Source organism: Rhinatrema bivittatum, chromosome 6, assembly GCF_901001135.1.
Source record: "Rhinatrema bivittatum chromosome 6, aRhiBiv1.1, whole genome shotgun sequence".
Classification (NCBI taxonomy): domain Eukaryota; kingdom Metazoa; phylum Chordata; class Amphibia; order Gymnophiona; family Rhinatrematidae; genus Rhinatrema; species Rhinatrema bivittatum.
The window spans coordinates 348,537,417-348,556,736 of NC_042620.1; the positions used below are offsets into that span (position 1 = coordinate 348,537,417).

A 19,320-nucleotide genomic window follows, 5' to 3' on the forward strand; every position below is an offset into this window, starting at 1 on the left:
CCAACTAAAGACTTGGTTATTCAAACAAGCTTACCCTCCGAACAATTAAGAGCTCCCCTGCCCAATCGCGCCCCATGCTCCACAGTCTTCGTCCTATCCTTGTACATAGTTATGTTTCTTAATTTCAACTTAACTTAATTAAATTAATTGCATTTTCTAATTGTTTTAATTGCTTTATTTGCATTGCATTTGTTTTTCCCATGTTGCCTCATGTGCCCGTTTTTTGCTCCTTCCATACTTTCTATTGGTTATATGTACCCCCTTCCCCCCTTCCCTGTTCAATGTATTTTCCATTCTTTTGTGATGTTTCAACTAATATCGGTATAAAAAATTTTCATAAATAAATAAATGATTTAAACTACTGGCTTGATCCTGACAATTTGAACTTTTCTGCTTGCTTATTTATCGAGTTTTATATACCGTCATTCAGATTCATCATCATAAATCCATCATAACAGTTTACAACAAATAAGAAGGTTACAATGTTAATGGGGATAAACAGGGTTTCAAAAAGATTTAAACTGTTGTTAAACATAGGGGTATCAAATGCTAGTGATTTACTGTTCTGTTTTACGTTTCACTTCTTAGTTATAGTCTATAGTTGTGATAAGTTCATTTATTCAATTTAATCTTCAGGTTGAAGTAGAGGGTGAAGTTGTTGTGTTGTTCATTGGGTGAGTTGGTATGCTTTGTTGAACAACCATGTTTTTAGATCGTTTTTGAATGTTTTTAAGTTTTCTTGAGTTCTGAGTTCCACTGGTAGGGAATTCCAGAGTTTTGGGCTACCTAGAGATATTGCTCTTTTTTGGGTTGAGGTGAGTTGATTGCAACGCGTAGGTGGTGTTTTTAGCAGTCCCTTGTTTGCAGATCTGAGGTTTCTATTTGGGGTATGTAGTTTTATAGACGAGCTTAGCCAATTTTCTTGTTTTTCATATATAATTTTATGAAGGATGGACAGTACTTTGTATTCAATCCTGAATCTTATTGGTAGCCAGTGTAGTGAAATAAGTATTGGAGTGATGTGGTCTTGCTTTTTGGATCCAGTGAGGATTCTTGCAGCTGTGTTCTGTAGAATCTGTAGTGTTTAGAGGGAAGTTGAAAAGGAGTGAGTTACAGTAATCTATGTTGGAGAAAATTAGTAATTGAAGGACTGATCTGAAGTTATTATTGGAAAGAAAAGGTTTTAAATGATGGAGAGTAAGTAGTTTATGATATCAGTCTTTGATTTTTGTTGTGATATGGTTTTTAAAAGAAAGTTCTCTGTCAGTTATTACTGCGAGGTTGCAGGCATGATTGATTGGAGAAATAACTATTTTGGTTCATTAGATTGAGTGGTGGTATTTGATGAGAGTAGTTCTTTCTGTCTAATAAAATCATTTCAGTCTTGTCGAAGTTGAGGATAAGTTTTAAGTTGGTTAGTATTTCCTTTATATTGTTTAGGTAAGTTGTTAATTTGTATGTTTCTTCTAGTGATTTTTTTTTATTGGGATTAGTATTTGAATATCATCAGCATAGATGAAGTGTGTCAGATTGAGATTTGATAGGAAGTGGCATAATGGAAGCAGGCAGATGTTAAAGAGCGTCGCTGACAGAGCGGATCCCTGGGGAACTCTGGTATTTAGATTGATTTTCTTTGAGAGGGAATCATTGAGTAGCACTTGGTAGGATCTTTGTGATAGGTAAGAGGAGAACCATTGTAGGGTTGTTTCTTTAGCTCCAATTTCGGATAGACGGTCATTCATGATGGAGTGGTTTACTGTATCAAAGGCTGCAGAAAGGTCGAGTAGGATTAGAAGGTAGCTGTGGCCTTTTTCAAAACCTTTGAGTACGAAGTCGTTCATTGCTAGTAGAAGCATTTCGGTGTTCATTTGTTTTCTGAAGCCAAATTGAGCGGGTAGCAGGATGTTGTTTTCTTCTAGGTGGTCAGTGAGTCGTGTGTGGACAACTTTTTCCAATGATTTTGGCAATGAATGGGAGGTTTGATATGGGTCGGTAGTTCATTGAGTTTTCAGGATCAAGATTATTCTTTTTCAGAATGGGTTTGATGATTGCCGATTTTAGGCATTCTGGGTAGTTTCCTTCGGTGAGGGAGAGGTTTACGATTTCAGTTATCTTAGTTATTGGTGGTTCGATATTTTTTATTGTTATAATGGGAATGGCGTCAATAAGGTGTTTGGCTGGGTTCATTTTTTTAATGATCATTTGGACTTCTAAGCGAGATGCTGTCTCAAAGTTGGGCCAGTGTTTTGTTTGAATGTTTGGTATTTTCTGATCTTGTGAGTCATTTTTTAGGTTGTTCTTTATGAGGATTTTGATTTTTTCATTAAAGAAGTCTGCGAAGTCGTTACTAGAAATCTTTGATGTTTATTGTGGTTGATCATCGTAAGATAATTTGGATAGGCTTTTTACTATGTTGAAGAGCAAAGGAAAATTAGTTTCTTACCTGATAATTTTCGTTCCTGTAGTACCAAGGATCAGTCCAGGACACCTGGGTTGTGACTCCGCACCAGTAGATGGAGACAGATTAAAACTTGTGGGCGGAGCCATATATAAGCCCCTGTGCCAGTCACAGCCCCTCAGTCATACGTAATGTCAAAGTAGAAAATCCAAAAGCCAACATAGCTAACCATAGAAACTTACTAAGTAAACGAAAATAATTCCAACACCCCTACAGGAAAAACAGACTCTCCAACCGGGAGAGCAAACAAAACAAGGGGTCAGCGTATTAAAAAACAACAATGAGCGGACTCTCCATTACTATAGCGCCACACTGCGGGCGGGATCCTGGACTGATCCTTGGTACTACAGGAACGAAAATTATCAGGTAAGAAACTAATTTTCCTTTCCCTGTACGTACCAGGATCAGTCCAGGACACCTGGGATGTACCAGAGCTAAGTTATCGAGGGTGGGAAGCAGAGAGTCCCGCTCGGAGTACCCTCTCTCCAAATCCCCCAGCATCAGTAGCTTGAACATCCAAACGGTAATGTTTAATGAAGGTATGCAACGATTTCCAGGTAGCCGCCCTGCAAATCTCTTGAGGCGACACCTGAGAAGATTCCGCCCAAGACGCAGCATGAGATCTCGTTGAATGAGCTCAAAGACCCACTGGCGGTGTTTTACCGCGCATAATGTACGCGGAACCAATGGCCTCCTTGAGCCAACGGGCGATCGTCGTGCGGGACGCCGCAGAACCTTTCTTCGGACCCGACGTCAACACAAACAGATGATCCGATAATCGAAAAGAATTTGTGACCTCTAGATAGCGAAGAAGAGACCTCCGCACATCTAGTTTTCTCAAATCCCTCAACTTCGGGTCGGAAGATTCCCCAACCGCGAAAGCGGGAAGTTCAACCGATTGATTCAAATGAAAAGGTGATACGACCTTAGGCAAGAAAGAAGGAACGGTCCGCAAGGAAACCCCTGAATCGGAAAAGCGCAAGAAGGGCTCTCTGCAGGATAGAGCTTGCAACTCAGAAACCCGGCGAGCCGATGCAATGGCTACCAGGAATACAGTCTTTAACGTGAGATCTTTGATCGTAGAACGCTTCAGAGGCTCAAAAGGAGCTGAGCATAAGGACGAGAGCACCCAGTTGAGGTTCCAAGAAGGACAAGGGAGCCGCAAAGGAGGACGGAGGTGTTTCGCCCCCCCGAAGGAAACGGGAGATATCCGGGTGGAGAGCCAGGGAGACACCCCGAATCTTACCACGCAAACAACCAAGCGCCGCAACTTGGACCCGTAGGGAACTGCACGCTAAGCCCTTGGCCAGCCCAGCCTGGAGAAAAGCCAAAATATCAGGAATAGCAGCGGAAGTGGGATTAAGACCCCGCTCCACGCACCATTCCTCAAAGACTACCCAGACTCGAACATAAGCCAGAGACGTAGACTGCCTCCTGGATCTCAGCAGCGTGGCAACTACCGCGTCCGAGTAACCTTTTTGTTTCAACCGATACCTCTCAAAAGCCATGCCGCGAGACAGAAGTGATCCGCATCCTCCAAACAGACGGGGCCCTGACGAAGGAGCCCCGGAAACCCCTGTAGACGAAGGGGTGCCGCCACCGACAACTGGACCAGGTCCGCAAACCACGGACGGCGCGGCCACTCCGGCGCCACCATGATCACGTCGGACGGGTGCAATTCTATGCGCCGCAGTATCTTGCTGATCATGGGCCACGGTGGGAACACATACAGTAGCACCTCCGCCGGCCAGGGAAGTGCTAACGCATCGACCCCTTCTGCTCCTCTTTCTCGGCGTCGACTGAAAAATCTCGGAGCCTTTGAGTTGTTCCATGTGGCCATCAGGTCCATGTGGGGCGTTCCCCAAGTCCTGCAAATGAGAAGAAACGCTTCTTCCGCTAGCTCCCACTCTCCGGGATCCAGGTGGTGTCGGCTGAGGAAGTCCGCCTGGACATTGTCGGCTCCTGCTATGTGAGACGCAGCGAGATCGCTGAGATGCCGCTCTGCCCAGGCCATCAAGGAACGCGCTTCCTCCGCTACTTGAGGGCTTTTCGTTCCGCCCTGGCGATTGATGTAAGCCACGGTGGTAGCGTTGTCCGACAATACTCGGATCGCCTTTCCTCGTACAAGGGGTAGAAAAGCTTGCAAAGACAGACGGACCGCCCTGAACTCTAGGCGGTTGATAGACCACCGGGTCTGATCTTCTGACCACAGACCCTGAACCGATTTCCCTTGGCAAACTGCACCCCAACCGGAAAGACTGGCATCCGTGGTCACCACTGTCCAGTTGGGAAGCAGAAGAGATACTCCACAGGAGAGATGTTTGGGATCCAGCCACCAGCCCAGGCTGGAGCGCACTTGACTCTCGAGAGGCAGTGGAAGATAATATTCCTCTGAAATCGGTTTCCAGCGGGACAACAATGAAGACTGCAGTGGCCGCAGGTGAGCAAACGCCCAAGGAACTAACGCCAGCGTGGAGGCCATAGATCCGAGAACTGTTAGGTAATCGCAGACTCGCGGACGGTGCTGAGACAAAAGATGTTGCACCTGAGACTGTAGTTTGCATATCCGATCCTGAGAGAGAATCACTCTGCCCCGTTTTGTGTCGAAAACGGCTCCAAGGTACTCCAAGGACTGAGTGGGTTCCAGATGACTCTTGTTGTAGTTGACCACCCAGCCCAGAGACTGCAAGAATTGTAGCACCCTGGCTACCGCTTGCCGACACAGGCTCTCTGACTTCGCCCGAATCAGCCAATCGTCGAGGTAAGGGTGAACCAGGAGGCCTTCCCCGACGTAAGTGCGCCGCCACTACCACCATCACTTTCGTGAACGTCCGAGGCGCTGTCGCCAGGCCGAACGGAAGAGCCCGGAACTGGAAGTGTCTTCCCAGAATGCAAAACCGCAGGAACCGCTGGAACGCTGGTTGGATGCCCACATGAAGGTATGCTTCTGTGAGATCTAGTGACGCAAGGAATTCGCCTGGCCGCACTGACGCGATCACCGAACGAATGGTTTCCATCTTGAAGTGAGGGACCCGAAGGCATCTGTTGACTCCTTTCAGATCCAGTATGGGGCGGAAAGTGCCGTCCTTCTTGGGAACTATGAAGTAAATGGAGTACCGGCCTTTGCCGTACTGATCGGCCGGAACTGGAGAGATGGCCCCCAAGCTTTCTAGTCTTCGGATGGTGTCTAGCACCGCTGCCTTCTTCTTGGGATCCTTGCAAGGCGAGACCAGGAACTTGTCCGCTGGGATGCGAGCAAAATCTAACTCGTAGCCGTGTCTTATCACGTCGAGGACCCACTGATCCGACGTCATGTTGGCCCATTCCTCGAGAAATAAGGATAGACGCGCCCCCACGTTTGGAACAGCGTGCTGAGGGCGCGACGAGGGATGGGCCGGCCGAACTTCATTGCGAAGGCTTGGAACCCGCACCCGACGGGGCCCCTCCTTGCCTGCCAAAGCGTTTGCCCCGAAAGGACTGCTGCCAATGAGTGTTTCGAGAAGAAGCCGGCCTATACGAGGGTCCGGTGGTTCTTTGCGGCCTAGACTTCCGGGGACCCCGGAAACGGGCTCTGCCGGAAAACGAAGAGCGCGACCGGGTCCTATCCTCTGGCAGCCTAAACGCTCGGTTCTCACCCAGGGAAACCATCAAGTCATCTAACTCCTTTCCAAACAGCAATTTCCCTTTGAAGGGCAATGCTCCGAGGTGAGCCTTGGACAAACCATCCGCCGCCCAGTTGCGCAGCCAAAGGAGACGGCGTGCCGACACCGCTGCCACCATGGACCTAGCTGAAGTGCGTAAAAGATCATGGAGCGCATCGGCCCCATATGCGATAGCTGCTTCCAACCTGTCTGCTTGGGAAGCCTCCTCCGGAGAGAGACCCGCATTCGCCTGCAGTACCTGGGCCCAGCGCAGACTAGCTCGCATAGCAAAGTTTGTGCAAATGGCGGCCCGCACTCCCAGGGCGGAAACCTCAAAAATCTTTTTGAGCTGTACCTCCAACTTTCGGTCTTGAATATCCCGGAGGGCCGTCGCTCCCGTGACAGGGATGGTAGACCTCTTCGTGACAGCGGACACCGCCGAATCCACCTTTGGGAGTCGGAGGAGCTCCAGCGCGTCCTCCGGTAAAGGATAGAGTTTATCCATGGCCTTGCTGACTTTCAAACCTAACTCCGGAGTATCCCATGCCTTGAAAAGGATATCCGTGGACGAGAAATGAAAAGGGAAGGCGACCGCCGGTCCAGTGAGGCCGAGCAGAACAGGATCCATATTCGCCTCCTGGCGGACCACCACCGGAGGAGCTTCAATTCCCAATTCTTGGAGAATGGCCGGGATGAGAGGTGCCAGTTCCTCTCTGCGGAATAGCCGCACCACCTTGGGGTCGTCCCCTTCTGCAGCCTGAGCAGGTTTCTCTGCAATGGGCTGTGCAGTACCATCCACTGCTGCCTTCCCGGCCCCCGTCAGGGGCTCCTCGGAGGACTCCGTATCATCCCCAGGGGAATCCTCGGGAACCGATTCTTGCGGCACCCCCCTGGGAGGCCGCTTCCCCCGGGACGCAGCGTGGGCGATCTCCGCGCCCTTCCTGGCTTTCTTTTTCCGTAGAGGGGACCCGTGGTCGGCCGCACGCGAGCCATTCCCCCGGCTGCGCCTGCTGCGCTTGTATCTGAGGACTTTGCGCAGTAACAGCGCAAAATCCTCAGAAAATTCACCAGAATCCGAAGAATCACCCTCGGAAGCCCCCTGGGACCGAAGCCCCTCCGAGGGAACCTCCCCCGCCGTGACACGCTGCGGGGAAAGCGCGGGAGGAAAGGAAGAGGCCCCCACCGTTTCCCGCGAAATTTCCCGTCCGGTGGCCAAAATGGCCGCCACTCCCGCACTGACCGGGAAAAGATCCTGAGGCCTGTCAGCGGAGCTACCACCGCGCGACGGCGAACGCGCGACCCGGGAACGAGCCCCCCGCGGCGCTACCGAAGGTCCCTCATCACCCGGGACGCAGGCCGAACAAAGGCTGTCCCTTGAGAGACGCGCGCGCAGAGCCGCAGGCCCTGCACTGTGCAGCACGCGGCATGCCGGCGAGAAACGCGGGAAGAAAAAAAAAAAAAAAAAAACGGAGCCGCAGCGAAAAAATTACCACAAGCAGAAAAAAATTCAAAATAAGCAAACGGCGCAATTCGGCGACCTCCCCCCTGCCAACGACGCCCCCCCCACCGACTAAAACGGAGCGGCGACGCCAGGCAACAGAGAGCCGCAAAAACAAAAGTAAAACTTTTTTTTTTTTTTTTTTAATAAAAAAATCGCTGTCCCTGGTTCTGAAAAGCCCTTATTCCTGCAGGGGTGAGTGAACCAGGCTCCCTGGTGTCACCCCTGACGCTGCCACTAGTTCAGCCGGGTCCTCAACCCTGGCAGCGGCCTCAACCGGGGGAGGGTAGTCCCCTCAGGACCTCTCAACTCCCCTGGGAGGCAGGGCAACCGGGAAAGAATTAAAAAGAAAACCCAATTTAGTTAAAAAAATCAGACCTAACCAAAAACTAAATGAAAAATCAAACCTGACAAACAACCAGAATCAGGTCAGGCAGGGCTGTGACTGGACCTGCACCATCTACTGGAGACAGAGTAAGACTGAGGGGCTGTGACTGGCACAGGGGCTTATATATGGCTCCGCCCACAAGTTTTAATCTGTCTCCATCTACTGGTGCGGAGTCACAACCCAGGTGTCCTGGACTGATCCTGGTACGTACAGGGAACAGGGTTTTGTTGGTATTTGTTTATTTTGTTAGTGTAGAAGTCTTTTTTGTTTTATGGATGAGTTTTTTGTATTCAGCTAATTGAGTTCTGTATGCGTTTAGTAGTGTGGTTATTTTGTTGTTTCTCCATGATTTCTCTTTTTTTCTGAGTTTCCGTTTGGCTGCTCTGATATTTTCATATTTATTTTTTATAAAACGGTATATAAATAAATAACTAAATAAAATAAATAAAAACCGTTCTTGGAACTTTATGGACATTGTACAGTATTTGATGTCCCTCCTCCTCTTATTGTTAACTTAACTCCACAATGCCTATCAATACTGGCACTTTCATATCAATATAATCTCCTCAGCTACCCAAACTGAGCAATAGCTCACCCATACATCGGAGGGTTATTACTATGAAAAAGCTCCTGGAGCCTACTCATGTTCAAGCCTGCCCTTGCTCAATGATTTCCTTAACTTGCCAGCAGCAGGTCTACTACCACATCATACCATTTGGCTATGTCCAATGTGTCAAGACGTAACAGCTGAGAATCTATGGCAAGAGTACTGACAAGAAAAATCATCTCTTAGAAACCACTAAATAATCTCAGACCCTACTGTTCAAGCTTCCTCTGTGTCCATGGGTTCTCCTAAATCACTTTCTGACCAGCCAAGGACTATCTACTGCTATTCAATATCAATGGGCTGCAGCTAGGATGTGGTTCAAAATTATGACCCACACAGTTGAAGGATGTTCCCCAATTAAACTGGAGAAAGGGCTTCAGGAACTCCATTTAGCCACTGATAATACTATTACTTGGATCAGTGACTATGCACATGCCAAATAAATCATCCTAACAGAGTATTGCTCAGAAACCACAGACAGTTCGTAATATGTCAAAATAAAGAATTAGATGACTATGACCACTTACATCGATAATGCAAGCATCTTTTGGTTGGCCATCTGGAGTAACAAAACATCCTATTGGAAATCCTGGATTACAATACTGTTGCCCATCTTCCACATCATAACACCACGTCACAGGCATGTTATCAATGATCCTGCACACAAAAGTAAAAAGTCCAAAAAAGACATACACCCTTAGCTCTTTCTGGCCATACAGATTTTTATACAATTGTTACATATATTTAGGATAACATGCAACAATTAGACATATATTATAAAACTAGAATATGAAATATAGCTTATAAATTATAAGAGGTTTCATTTTAGGGCATGGTTCATTAAGTTAAAATCTCATCAGTCTTGCACTGCTCTTTACAGATTTATGCACATCAACCCACCAGTGATGCTGATAATTCAGTTGCATTCCTTTCTTTAAGAAGTCCAGCTTGATCTTATCCCCACTGTTGTTTGGTTCATAAGATTTGGCACAAGTTATATTACATGTTTCCTGTTTGCTGAATGTAAACTATAAGTAAAAAACAGAAAAAAAAAGTCAATCTACTCCAGGAATAGTAAGTTAATAAAGAAATACATTCCATATTAGGCACAAATCAAATCCCATGTAATATTAAGTAAAAAGGAGAGATCCAAGATGAAAAAGGAGCAGTATATATTGATACAATAAGCTCCTAAGAAAAATTGGAAATAAGAGACAATGCCTAATAAAAAAAATATTCAAATACTGATAAATAATGGTTATGCAGAATAAGCCAGGGGATGGGCATCAAAATAAGTATGTAAATGGACAGGATCAAAGTATACATGTTTAGGTCCAAGATGAACAACAACATATTGACAGGGGAATCGCAAAATAAATTTTCACCAAGTGCCACGACCTCTGAACGCACTGAAAAATGTTTTCGCCGTTCCTGAGTGGAGCATATAATGTCAGGATATATCCAGACTCGCTGACCAACGAAAAGGGACTTTTTTCTATCTTGAGAAAAAATAAAAGAAATAAAAAAAAAAGTCCCACGTCTAGAAATCACTATGTCCATTGAAGATTCCAAGAGCTGGGTCAGATCCAAGTCCGGCTCTCGAGCTTGGTCAGTCAAATTCTATCTGAAGACTTTGTCAAATAAGCTTTGGCTATAGTAGGCATTGCTTCAGTAGGTATTTTCAAAACCTCGGATGTATATTTTTCAAACATATCAATGGGAGAAATCAAATTGGTTTGAGGAAAATTAAATATCCTAAGGTTTAAATAATGAATGGAATTCTCAATATTCTCCAGTTTTTTAGAATGGAAAATATCAGATTTGACCAGCATCTCTTGGACTCGTTGAAAAGAAATGGAGAAATTACTTACCTGATAATTTCATTTTCCTTAGCGTAGACAGACTGACTCAATCAATGGGTTAGGTGCTCCCCTGCTAGCAGATGGAAACGGAGTCAGGTATCAAAGCTGTCACCCTAGATATACCCCTGCAGTGACCTCAGCCATTCAGTATTCTCTTCAAAAAGCCATTGTGGGGGGGGGGGGGGGGGGGGCGTGTGGCGGTTTGCCACAAACCAAGATGGACGCCTGAATGCGATCCTCCTCCATCACCCGACACGCTAAATCCTTAAAAGAAGCTCAAAACTATGTGGAAGCAAGTCAACCCGATTTCTAACGGCGCCTGATTCTATTTATACTGTCCAGATGGCTACTCATAAGGGCACAGCAGATCTGAAACAGTTTTCATTCAGCAAAATCGCCCCGGAGCTCATGCCCGAAGATAGCAGCCAAGGGATCTGCAGAGGGGGATAATACGCATGAGAGTGATGAGGCCTTACCCTCTGTGCCGCCTCCAAAATCCGGCAGCACAATCGAATCGGGAGACTTTCCATCAAAGACAGAGCTCAGAGTGATTTTTGGAGCTGAGGGCAGATATGCAGCAGCATAAAGCCGACCTCTTGCCATCCATAACTGAGGTGCGTGAAGATTTGATGGCCTTAGGTCATAGAGTTGTCGACATAGATTCCAGAACGGAAAATCATGGTGTGGCTATAAATATGCTTGCAGAGTGCAATAAGACCTTATCAGAGGAACTCTCGAGGATCGAGAAAAAATTAGAAGATCTGGAAAACCGCTCCAGATGAGCCAACATTTGAATTAAAGGTGTCCCTGAAACGTAGGACTATGATAACTGCCACAGAGTAGCTGCAGAAATCTGTGCACACCTCCTGGGCCAGGGAGACACAGACATGGTCGCACCGCAGACCCTGGAGATTAATGTTAAAATCGAAAGAGCTCACAGAGCTCTTGGACCCTGGAGAGATAATAAACCCAGGGACATCGTGGTGAATTTGCAGAGTTTCTCCCAAAAAGAGGACATAATGGCTATGGGCTTGGAAAAAGCCTGAATGTATGTGGAAAGGAAATAATATTTCAATCTTCCAGGATTTGGCACCTAGTACCCTGAGGAAAAGGTTTGAGCTTAGGGAAGTCACTCGAGCCCTCCGAAAGGAGAATGTGTGGCATCGATGGGCACTTCTGTTTGTCCTCCTTTTCTTGCTCAAAGGCATCTCATATCATATTAAAACACTGCCAGAAGTGGTGGAGGTTTTCAGACAGGCTGATGTGGCAATTGCTACTACACTACTCCAAGATGGCGTCAAGTCAGGCAGAGCACTCGCCGAGCGAAACACCATTACGCTAACACCCAGGAACCGCTCTCCGATCAGGGCTGAACTTCTCTAGCAGTCTATTACAAATCTCAGACGCTATTTTTAATTACTGCTCTTACTGTAGTTGGATGCTGCATCTTACTCCTAAATTGGTTCCTTCTATGATCCGATACAGACTATTAAGGCTTAGACTTGCAGTTAATTTGATATGTTTTTCACTCGGGTGGGGTTGGGGGGTGAGATTTGGAGGTTCTTATTTGGGTGGTGGCATTTCCCCCCCCCCCCCCCACCATGGAAGGGGATCCGTGGGGAGGTATATACAGATCAACATTACAGGGGGTTTTAGGGAGGGTAAAGTTTACTTACCATTGCTGGATTGCATGGATATCGGTTCTTCTAGCCACTTTTCTCACTTTCGATTTATTCTGCCATTCTGAACTCAATTGAATTTGAAAATGATTCGCATTTAATAAGCAAGCCCAACTCAAATCCAGAGTTGCACAGACTATTATCTCTAAGATTAAGAATACCTCCGGTAATATCAGCATGGAAACTAATGAAATCCAATGTTTTTCAGATTTTTATTCCAAACTTTATAGCAGAGATACAACCATACAAGATCAGGAAATAGAGCCTTATTTACAATCTCTGTCCCTGCCAGCCCTGACCACAACCCAGAGGCAATTTCTGGATTCCCCTATCTCTACCTCCGAAGTAGTGCAAGTAATCAAATTGCTTAAGGCTAACAAAGAGCCGGGCCTAGACAGATTTTCCAGTGCATACTACCATAAACTATCCAACACCTTAGCTGAGCCAATGATGGCCTTTTTCAATGATCTCCGTGCAGGTAGAGCCATCCATCCTCACTCTAATATAGCTGGCATAACAATCTTAGCAAAGTCTGGCAGGGACCCGTCTTTGTGCAGCTCATACAGAACCATAGCATTAATTAATTTAGATTAAAAATCTGGCCAGAATCTTAGCCCTTTGAATGACTTGATTTCTGCCCCATCTGGTTCACACTGACCAGGTCAGGTTCATCCCATACCACTTAGCAGCTAACTTTCACAAAATTGTCGACCTAATATGGTGGGCAAAGAAAGCTGGTACCCCCGCAGTTCTTCTATGGATTGATGCAGAAAAGGCCTTTGACCTCGTACATTGTCCATTTTTGTTTGCGGTATTAAAAAAAAGCTACAATTTGGAGAACACTTTTTACAGTGGTTGAGGCAACTGTATTGCTCTCCCAAAGCTAAAGTAAAAGCGAATAGGGGGTATAGCCAGGAATTTTGTATTGGCCGAGTTACCCAGCAGGGATGCCCTCTCTCCCCCCTATTATTCGCTCTATTCTTAGAGACCTTAGCTACAAATATTTGGCCTTCACCGAGTATTAAGGGGTAACAGATGGGACAGGTGGCACTTAAAATTTCGCTATTTGCAGATGACATAATGCTTGTCCTGTCTGACCCGGCCACTTCTTTGGAGGATGCTGTCTCAGAAATGGCCAGTTTCAGTAGGGTATCGGGCTTTAAAGTAAGTGCCGAGAAATCAGATATTCTTAATATTAATCTCTCAGCTGCTGAGGTTAATTATCTTAAAGAACATTTCCCTTTCCAATGGGCTAAATCAGCAATCAAATATTTGGGTATTTTTTTGGGTCCAAATGTATCTGACCTTTTTGCTTTAAATTATAACCCCCTGGTATATGTACTACGTGCTGACGTCAGATCCGTCTCCAACTGCTAGCACGAGCACACTATACCCATTTGTTCTGAGTCCATCTGCTACACGCTAGGAAATGGCAGGTTACGCAGGTGCATTGACATTTGCAGGATGAGCTTGACATGAAATTGGGAGGAGGGGAGGCCGCAGCTGTAGGGAATAAGCATACAATGGAGAATTTTCAATAGCAGTTTTCAGTGCCCTTAAAGTCTGAGCAGGCAGGGAGTCTGGATTTCAAGTGTGCCTAATGACCACACGAATGCCATACTAACCTTGTAGGGTGATGATGCTATTCTTTCTCCAAAGAGAACTTGCCCAAGATTTTCAGAAGGTCGTTGCTCCATCTTATCTTGACAGAAGTCAAACCTGCAAAGCAAACTTCATTCTTTAAGCATGTCAGTATTGCACCTGGAACCTGAGGTAGTAGCTGGTATCTAAATTACATATTCTACAATGGATGCTTAAAAACAAGTTTCCAAACATACTATATTGACTTCAGCTCATTCTATGAACAGTTTTGCATGAATTCTATCAAATTATAGGTTGTCATACTTACGCGTCATATTCATACGGTAGAACTGATTCTACAGAGTCCAGTCTATTAACAAACAATTCAATTTGTGACTAAAAAAAAATAAAAAAAAAAGTGTTAATATTTCACTTTTTCCCATGGTGCATAACCATCATACAGAGATCCAATCATCAGCAAATTTAACACTGGCCCACCAGCTTATTTCTTAGTTACCCACAGAAGAAAAGAAACATAAATAAAGAGTGGAAGATCCATCTAGCCTGCCTATTTCCCTTCCTGCCACAATACTACAGAAAGCAGTCTCGCTTACCTGTAACAGGTGTTCTCCCAGGCAGCAGGATGTAGTCCTCACATATGAGTGACGTCACTGGACAGAGCCCTATCACAGAAAACTTTTCTATCAAAGTTTCTAGAACTTTTGACTGGCACACTGAGCATGCCCAGCATGCCATGATCCCTCGAGCCATAGGGGTCTCCCTTCAGTCTCGTTTGTAGCAAAAGGTGCGAGCGAAAAATAAAATAAAACGTTTCGGACCCAACTCCGTGGGGTGGCGGTGAGTTTCATGAGGACTACATCCTGCTGTCCTGGGAGAACACCTGTTACAGGAGCAACTCTGCTTTCTCCCAGGACAATCAGGATGGCAATCCTCACATATGGGTAATTAGCAAGCTACAGGCTGACATCATATTTAATGGACCAACAGCACAAGTTGTGCAACAGGCGCAACCAGTGGTGTGCTGTTGGGAAAAATGAGGCAGCCTGAAAATCACAGCAGTTTGGATGTGGAAGGAGTTGGGATTATACTGGAAATAAGTTCTTTAAGACAGATTGGCCAAAGGCTGAATTTTGGCGTCCTTCCTTGTCCAAGCAGTAATGCGCTGCAAATGTGTGAAGAGAGGTCCATGTTGCAGCTTTACAGATGTCAGCAATCGGTATGGAATGATTGTGTGCTACTGAGGTTGCCGTGGCTCTCACTGAGTGCACCTTCATTCGTCCCTGGAGAGGAAGGCCTGCTTTGTCATAGCATAATTCAATACAGTGCTAGCCAATTGGAGAGAGTTTGTTTTCCCACTGCAACTCCTGGTTTGTTTTTATCAAAAGAAACAAAACGTTGGGTGGATTTTCTATGGAGTGCAGTGCGGTCTAGATAAAATGCAAGTGCACATTTACAGTCCAAAGTGTATAAAACCTTCTTGCACTGGTGAGAGGTGTCTTGGGAAAAATGTGGGCAAGACTGTAGACTGATTCGTGGAAATCAGTAACTATCTTGGGAATGAATTTAGGGTGAGTACGGAGGACTACTCTGTCATGTAGGAATCTGGTATACGGTGAGTATGTAACAAGTGCTTGTAACTCACTAACCCTTCAAGCAGATGTAATGGCTACTAGGAAGAGAACTTTCCATGTAAGATCTAACATCGCAGGTGCCTATAGGCTCAAACGGGGAGTGCATGAGCCTTGTAAGTACTACATTTAGGTCCCATTCAGTGACTGGTGGCCATAAAGGGGGCTTAAGTTGTAATAGACCCTTCATAAATCTACTCACAAGGGGTTGCGCTGTTACTGGGGCATTTCCTACTCCCTGTGGTACACTGAGATGGCACTCAGGTGTACCCTCACCGAAGAGGTCTGGAGATCAGAGTCTGAAAGGTGTCAGAGATAGTCTAATAAAGATGGAGTGGGGCAGAAAAAGGGTCTATGCCTTTTTGCATGCACCATATGGTAAATCTAGTCCACTTAGAACGATAGAATTTTCGTGTGGAAGGCCTTCGTGAAGCTACTTGCACTTGAGAGACATCAGTTGAAAGGTTGAACGGTTGGAGGATCAAGCTTTCAACATCCAAGCTGTGAGGAATAGGGTTTGAAGGTTTGGATGGAATTACTTGCCTTGGTTCTGAGTTATGAGAGTGGGCGATGTGCCCAGGCGAATTGTTTCTCTGATCGAGAGGTCGAGAAGTATGGGAAACCACACTTGTTGAGGCCAATACGGGGCTATGAGTATCATTGACCCTTTGTCCTGTTGCAGCTTCACGAGAGTTTTGGCTATCAGCAGTATTGGGGGATACGCGAATAAGAGGCCTGAGTTCCAGGGGCAAGTAAAGGCGTCCATGGCTAATTTGTTTCACTGCCTGTGCAGGGAGCAGAATCTATCCACTTTGTGATTCAGTTTGGATGCAAAGAGGTCTATTGTTGGTTGACCCCAGCATTGGAAGATTCTGGTCGTTACCACAGGATCCAGGGAGCACTCGTGGGGATGGAACTGTCGGCTGAGGCGATCTGCTACTACGTTCTGTATGCCTGCCAGGTAAGTGGCCCGAAGAAACATGGAATGTGTTAGGGCCCAGTCCCAGATCTGCGCGGCTTCTTGGCAGAGGACATAAGAGCCCGTGCCTCCCTGTTTGTTCAGGTATCACATGGCAACTGTGTTGTCTGTTTGCATGAGAACAGTCTTGTGTGAAAGGCAGTCCTTGAATGCATAGAGAGCATAATGTATAGCTCGAAGCTCTAAGAAGTTGATCTGAAAAGTTGCTTCGAGCTTTGTCCAAGTACCCCGAGTTTGAAGATTGCTCACATGTGCTCCCCCAACCCAAGGTGGATGCATCTGTGGTCAAAGTTATTTGCGGAACTGGTTGATGGAAGGGTAGACCTGTTATCAAGTTGTTCTTGTTCATCCACCAGAGAAGAGATAAACGTAACTGGTGGGTTATTTGAATCTGAGATGAAAGCAGTTGATTGAAATCTCAATGGCTCCAAGCCAAAGTCCATTGAGTTATTCTCATGGCCAGCCTGGCCACAGGTGTGACGTGGATTGTGGAAGGCATGTGCCCTAGCAATGTTAGGAATTGATGGGCTGAGGCTGTGTTCTTTGTGCACAGAGTTACAGCTAGTTTGCAGAGCGTGTCTGCGCGGTCGTTGGGTAGGAAGGTTCTGGCTACTGTGGTGTCCAAATCCGCACCGATGAAAGTCAAGAGGTGAGATAGAGTCAGGTGGGATTTTTGGTAGTTGATGAGAAATCCCAACGAGTGTAGCACATTTATAGTGAGCTTGAGAGTGTCGAGAGTTCCTTGTTTGGATTGGCTCTTGAGCAGCCAATCGTCCAGGTAAGGGATGTATGTGACTCTTGCGTAGATGGGTCGCAGCCACTGCTAAGCACTTTGTAAATATATGGGGTGCCGAGGCAAGTCTGAAAGGCAGGACCCGGTACTGAAAGTGTTGATGTCCCACTAGGAAGCGCAGGTACTTGCAGTGAGGTGGGAATATTGGAATGTGAGCGTAAGCATCTCGAAAATCCAGAGAACAGAGCCAATCTCCTTTTTGTAGAATGGGAAGTATGGTGCGCAAGGACACCATCCTGAATTTTTGTTTTCATAGAAATTTGTTGAGATTGTGGAGGTCTAAGATGGGGCAGAGGCCGCCTGATTTCTTTGGAATGAAAAACTAGCGGGAGTAGAACCCTCTGCCCTGCTGTGCTCGGGGAACAGGTTCCATGGCCTTGGCACCCAGAAGAGTTGACAGTTCTGACTCTAAAAGAGTTGTGTAATCTTTTTGAATCCACAGTGAATTGGGTGGTGAATCCTGGGGTACCATGAGGAAGCTTAGACGGTATCCCTGGGTTAAGATGGAAATAACCCATTGGTCTGTGGTAATGTTGAGCCAATTGGTTATGAAGTGATGGATTCGACCTCAGACTGGTAAATCTGGTTCTGGATTTGTGGAGGGGCTGCTGTTCTCTGGAAAGGTTTCAAAATCCAGATGCTTGGCCTGTTTGTGGAGGAAGCTGAGGTCTGGATGCTTTAGGCTGTCGAGGATGCCCTCTCTGAGATGGTCTAGTTGTCCGCACACGAGATTGAGGTGGGTAATATCTGCGTGGACGATAAAATGGCTTTTTAGGGTCTCTTCTGGTTGATCTTCTGGCAGAAGAAGGGGCCTAAGTAATGACTGTTGATAATTGGCACAGGGTCTCATTGTGGTCCTTCAATTGAGCCACTGCGTCTTGTATTTTATCACTGAATAAGTTTTCACCAGTGCAAGGTAAATCAGCCAGTCTATCCTGGACTTCAGGTCTTAGATCTGAGGCTTTTAACCAGGCCCATCTCCTGGCACTGATTCCTGATGCTGACATACGAGAAGCTGTCTCGAAGGAATCATAAGCAGCATGGACTTCGTGTTTACCAGCTTCAAGGCCTTTATGTAATATGGCATTGAGACCGTCTTGCTGCTGTTGAAGAAGAGTGTTGGCTACTTCCTGAACCTGTTTCCAAAGGTTCCTCTGGTACTGTGTCATGTAGAGTTGGTATGCAGCTATTCGTGACACCAGCATAGAGCCTTGAAACATTTTACGACCTAAAATGTCCAGGAATCTTTTATCTTTGCCAGGAGATGTTGAGGAATGTGGACAAAGTCTTCTGGATTTCTTTTGTACTGATTCAACAACCACTGACTGATGTGGCAGTTGTGGTTTTTGGAATCCAGGTATGTGTTGGTCAAGATAAGTTGCATCTGTTCTTTTATTTACTGGAGGAACAGAACAGGGATGCTCTCAGAGATGATGCTGTAGATCTACTAGTACTTCGTGCACTGGGATAGCTACGACTTCCTTTGGAGCATCAACAAATTGGAGCACTTCCAATGTTTTGTGCCTTGTATCTTCCTCTGTAATGAGATCAAAGGGAATGGTCTCTGACATCTCCCTAACAAAATTGGCAAAGGAGAGATCTTCTGAGGGAGATTTTCTCCTTTCCTCCAGTGGAGATGGTTCTGACAAAACATCCTCCATGGATGTGTCGGTGTCCATATCTTCCCATGTATCAGAGAAGGTTTCTGGCCGAGATCCTGAACGAGGGAAGAAAGCTGGTGGTGTAGGACGTAGTGGCACAGATGGATCTTTCGATGGCCTCGATGGGAGCTTCGGTGGCTTCGATGGGTAGCCCTGATGGACCAGGCATCGGTTGAGGCATCAGTGAAATTGGGCTGGAATCAGTGCCCTCGTCGTCTGAAGACCCGGGAATGGGAAATCGGGTCTTTCGGAGACTGCACGGGTTGCTTTGGCATCGGTGGCCCAGGTTGTGTTGGAAGGGCACCGATGAGTGTATCCAATCTGGTTAGCAACGGTGCAAACATCAATGGCTCTGGTGTCAGTGCCAGTATGGGGGTCGGCACCGGTGGCTGTAGGACTCCAAGGGCATTGAGCACTGCCTGGCAGATAAAACCGTCCAGTTCCTCCCTGAAAGCTGGTGTTGATAGCACAGCTACAGGGGGCGGCAGGCTAGGCTCAGTACCTGGCACCGATGTCGTTGGGGA

At 46.3% G+C, this 19,320-nt stretch overlaps 1 protein-coding gene across 5 annotated transcripts in view; it reads right to left on the reverse strand.

The window, feature by feature from the left end:
• LOC115094582 (transmembrane 9 superfamily member 2-like) overlaps positions 1-19,320 on the reverse strand; it is a 467,181-nt gene that overhangs the window by 397,425 nt on the left and 50,436 nt on the right. For all 5 annotated transcript variants that reach the window (XM_029607790.1, XM_029607789.1, XM_029607788.1 and 2 more), the window contains exons 2-5: positions 14,043-14,110; positions 13,759-13,852; positions 9,493-9,620; positions 9,120-9,249 (exon numbers count right to left, since the gene is read on the reverse strand). In XM_029607790.1, the coding sequence (XP_029463650.1) occupies positions 9,120-9,249; positions 9,493-9,620; positions 13,759-13,852; positions 14,043-14,110 (420 nt within the window). The remainder of the gene's footprint in view (positions 1-9,119; positions 9,250-9,492; positions 9,621-13,758; positions 13,853-14,042; positions 14,111-19,320) is intronic.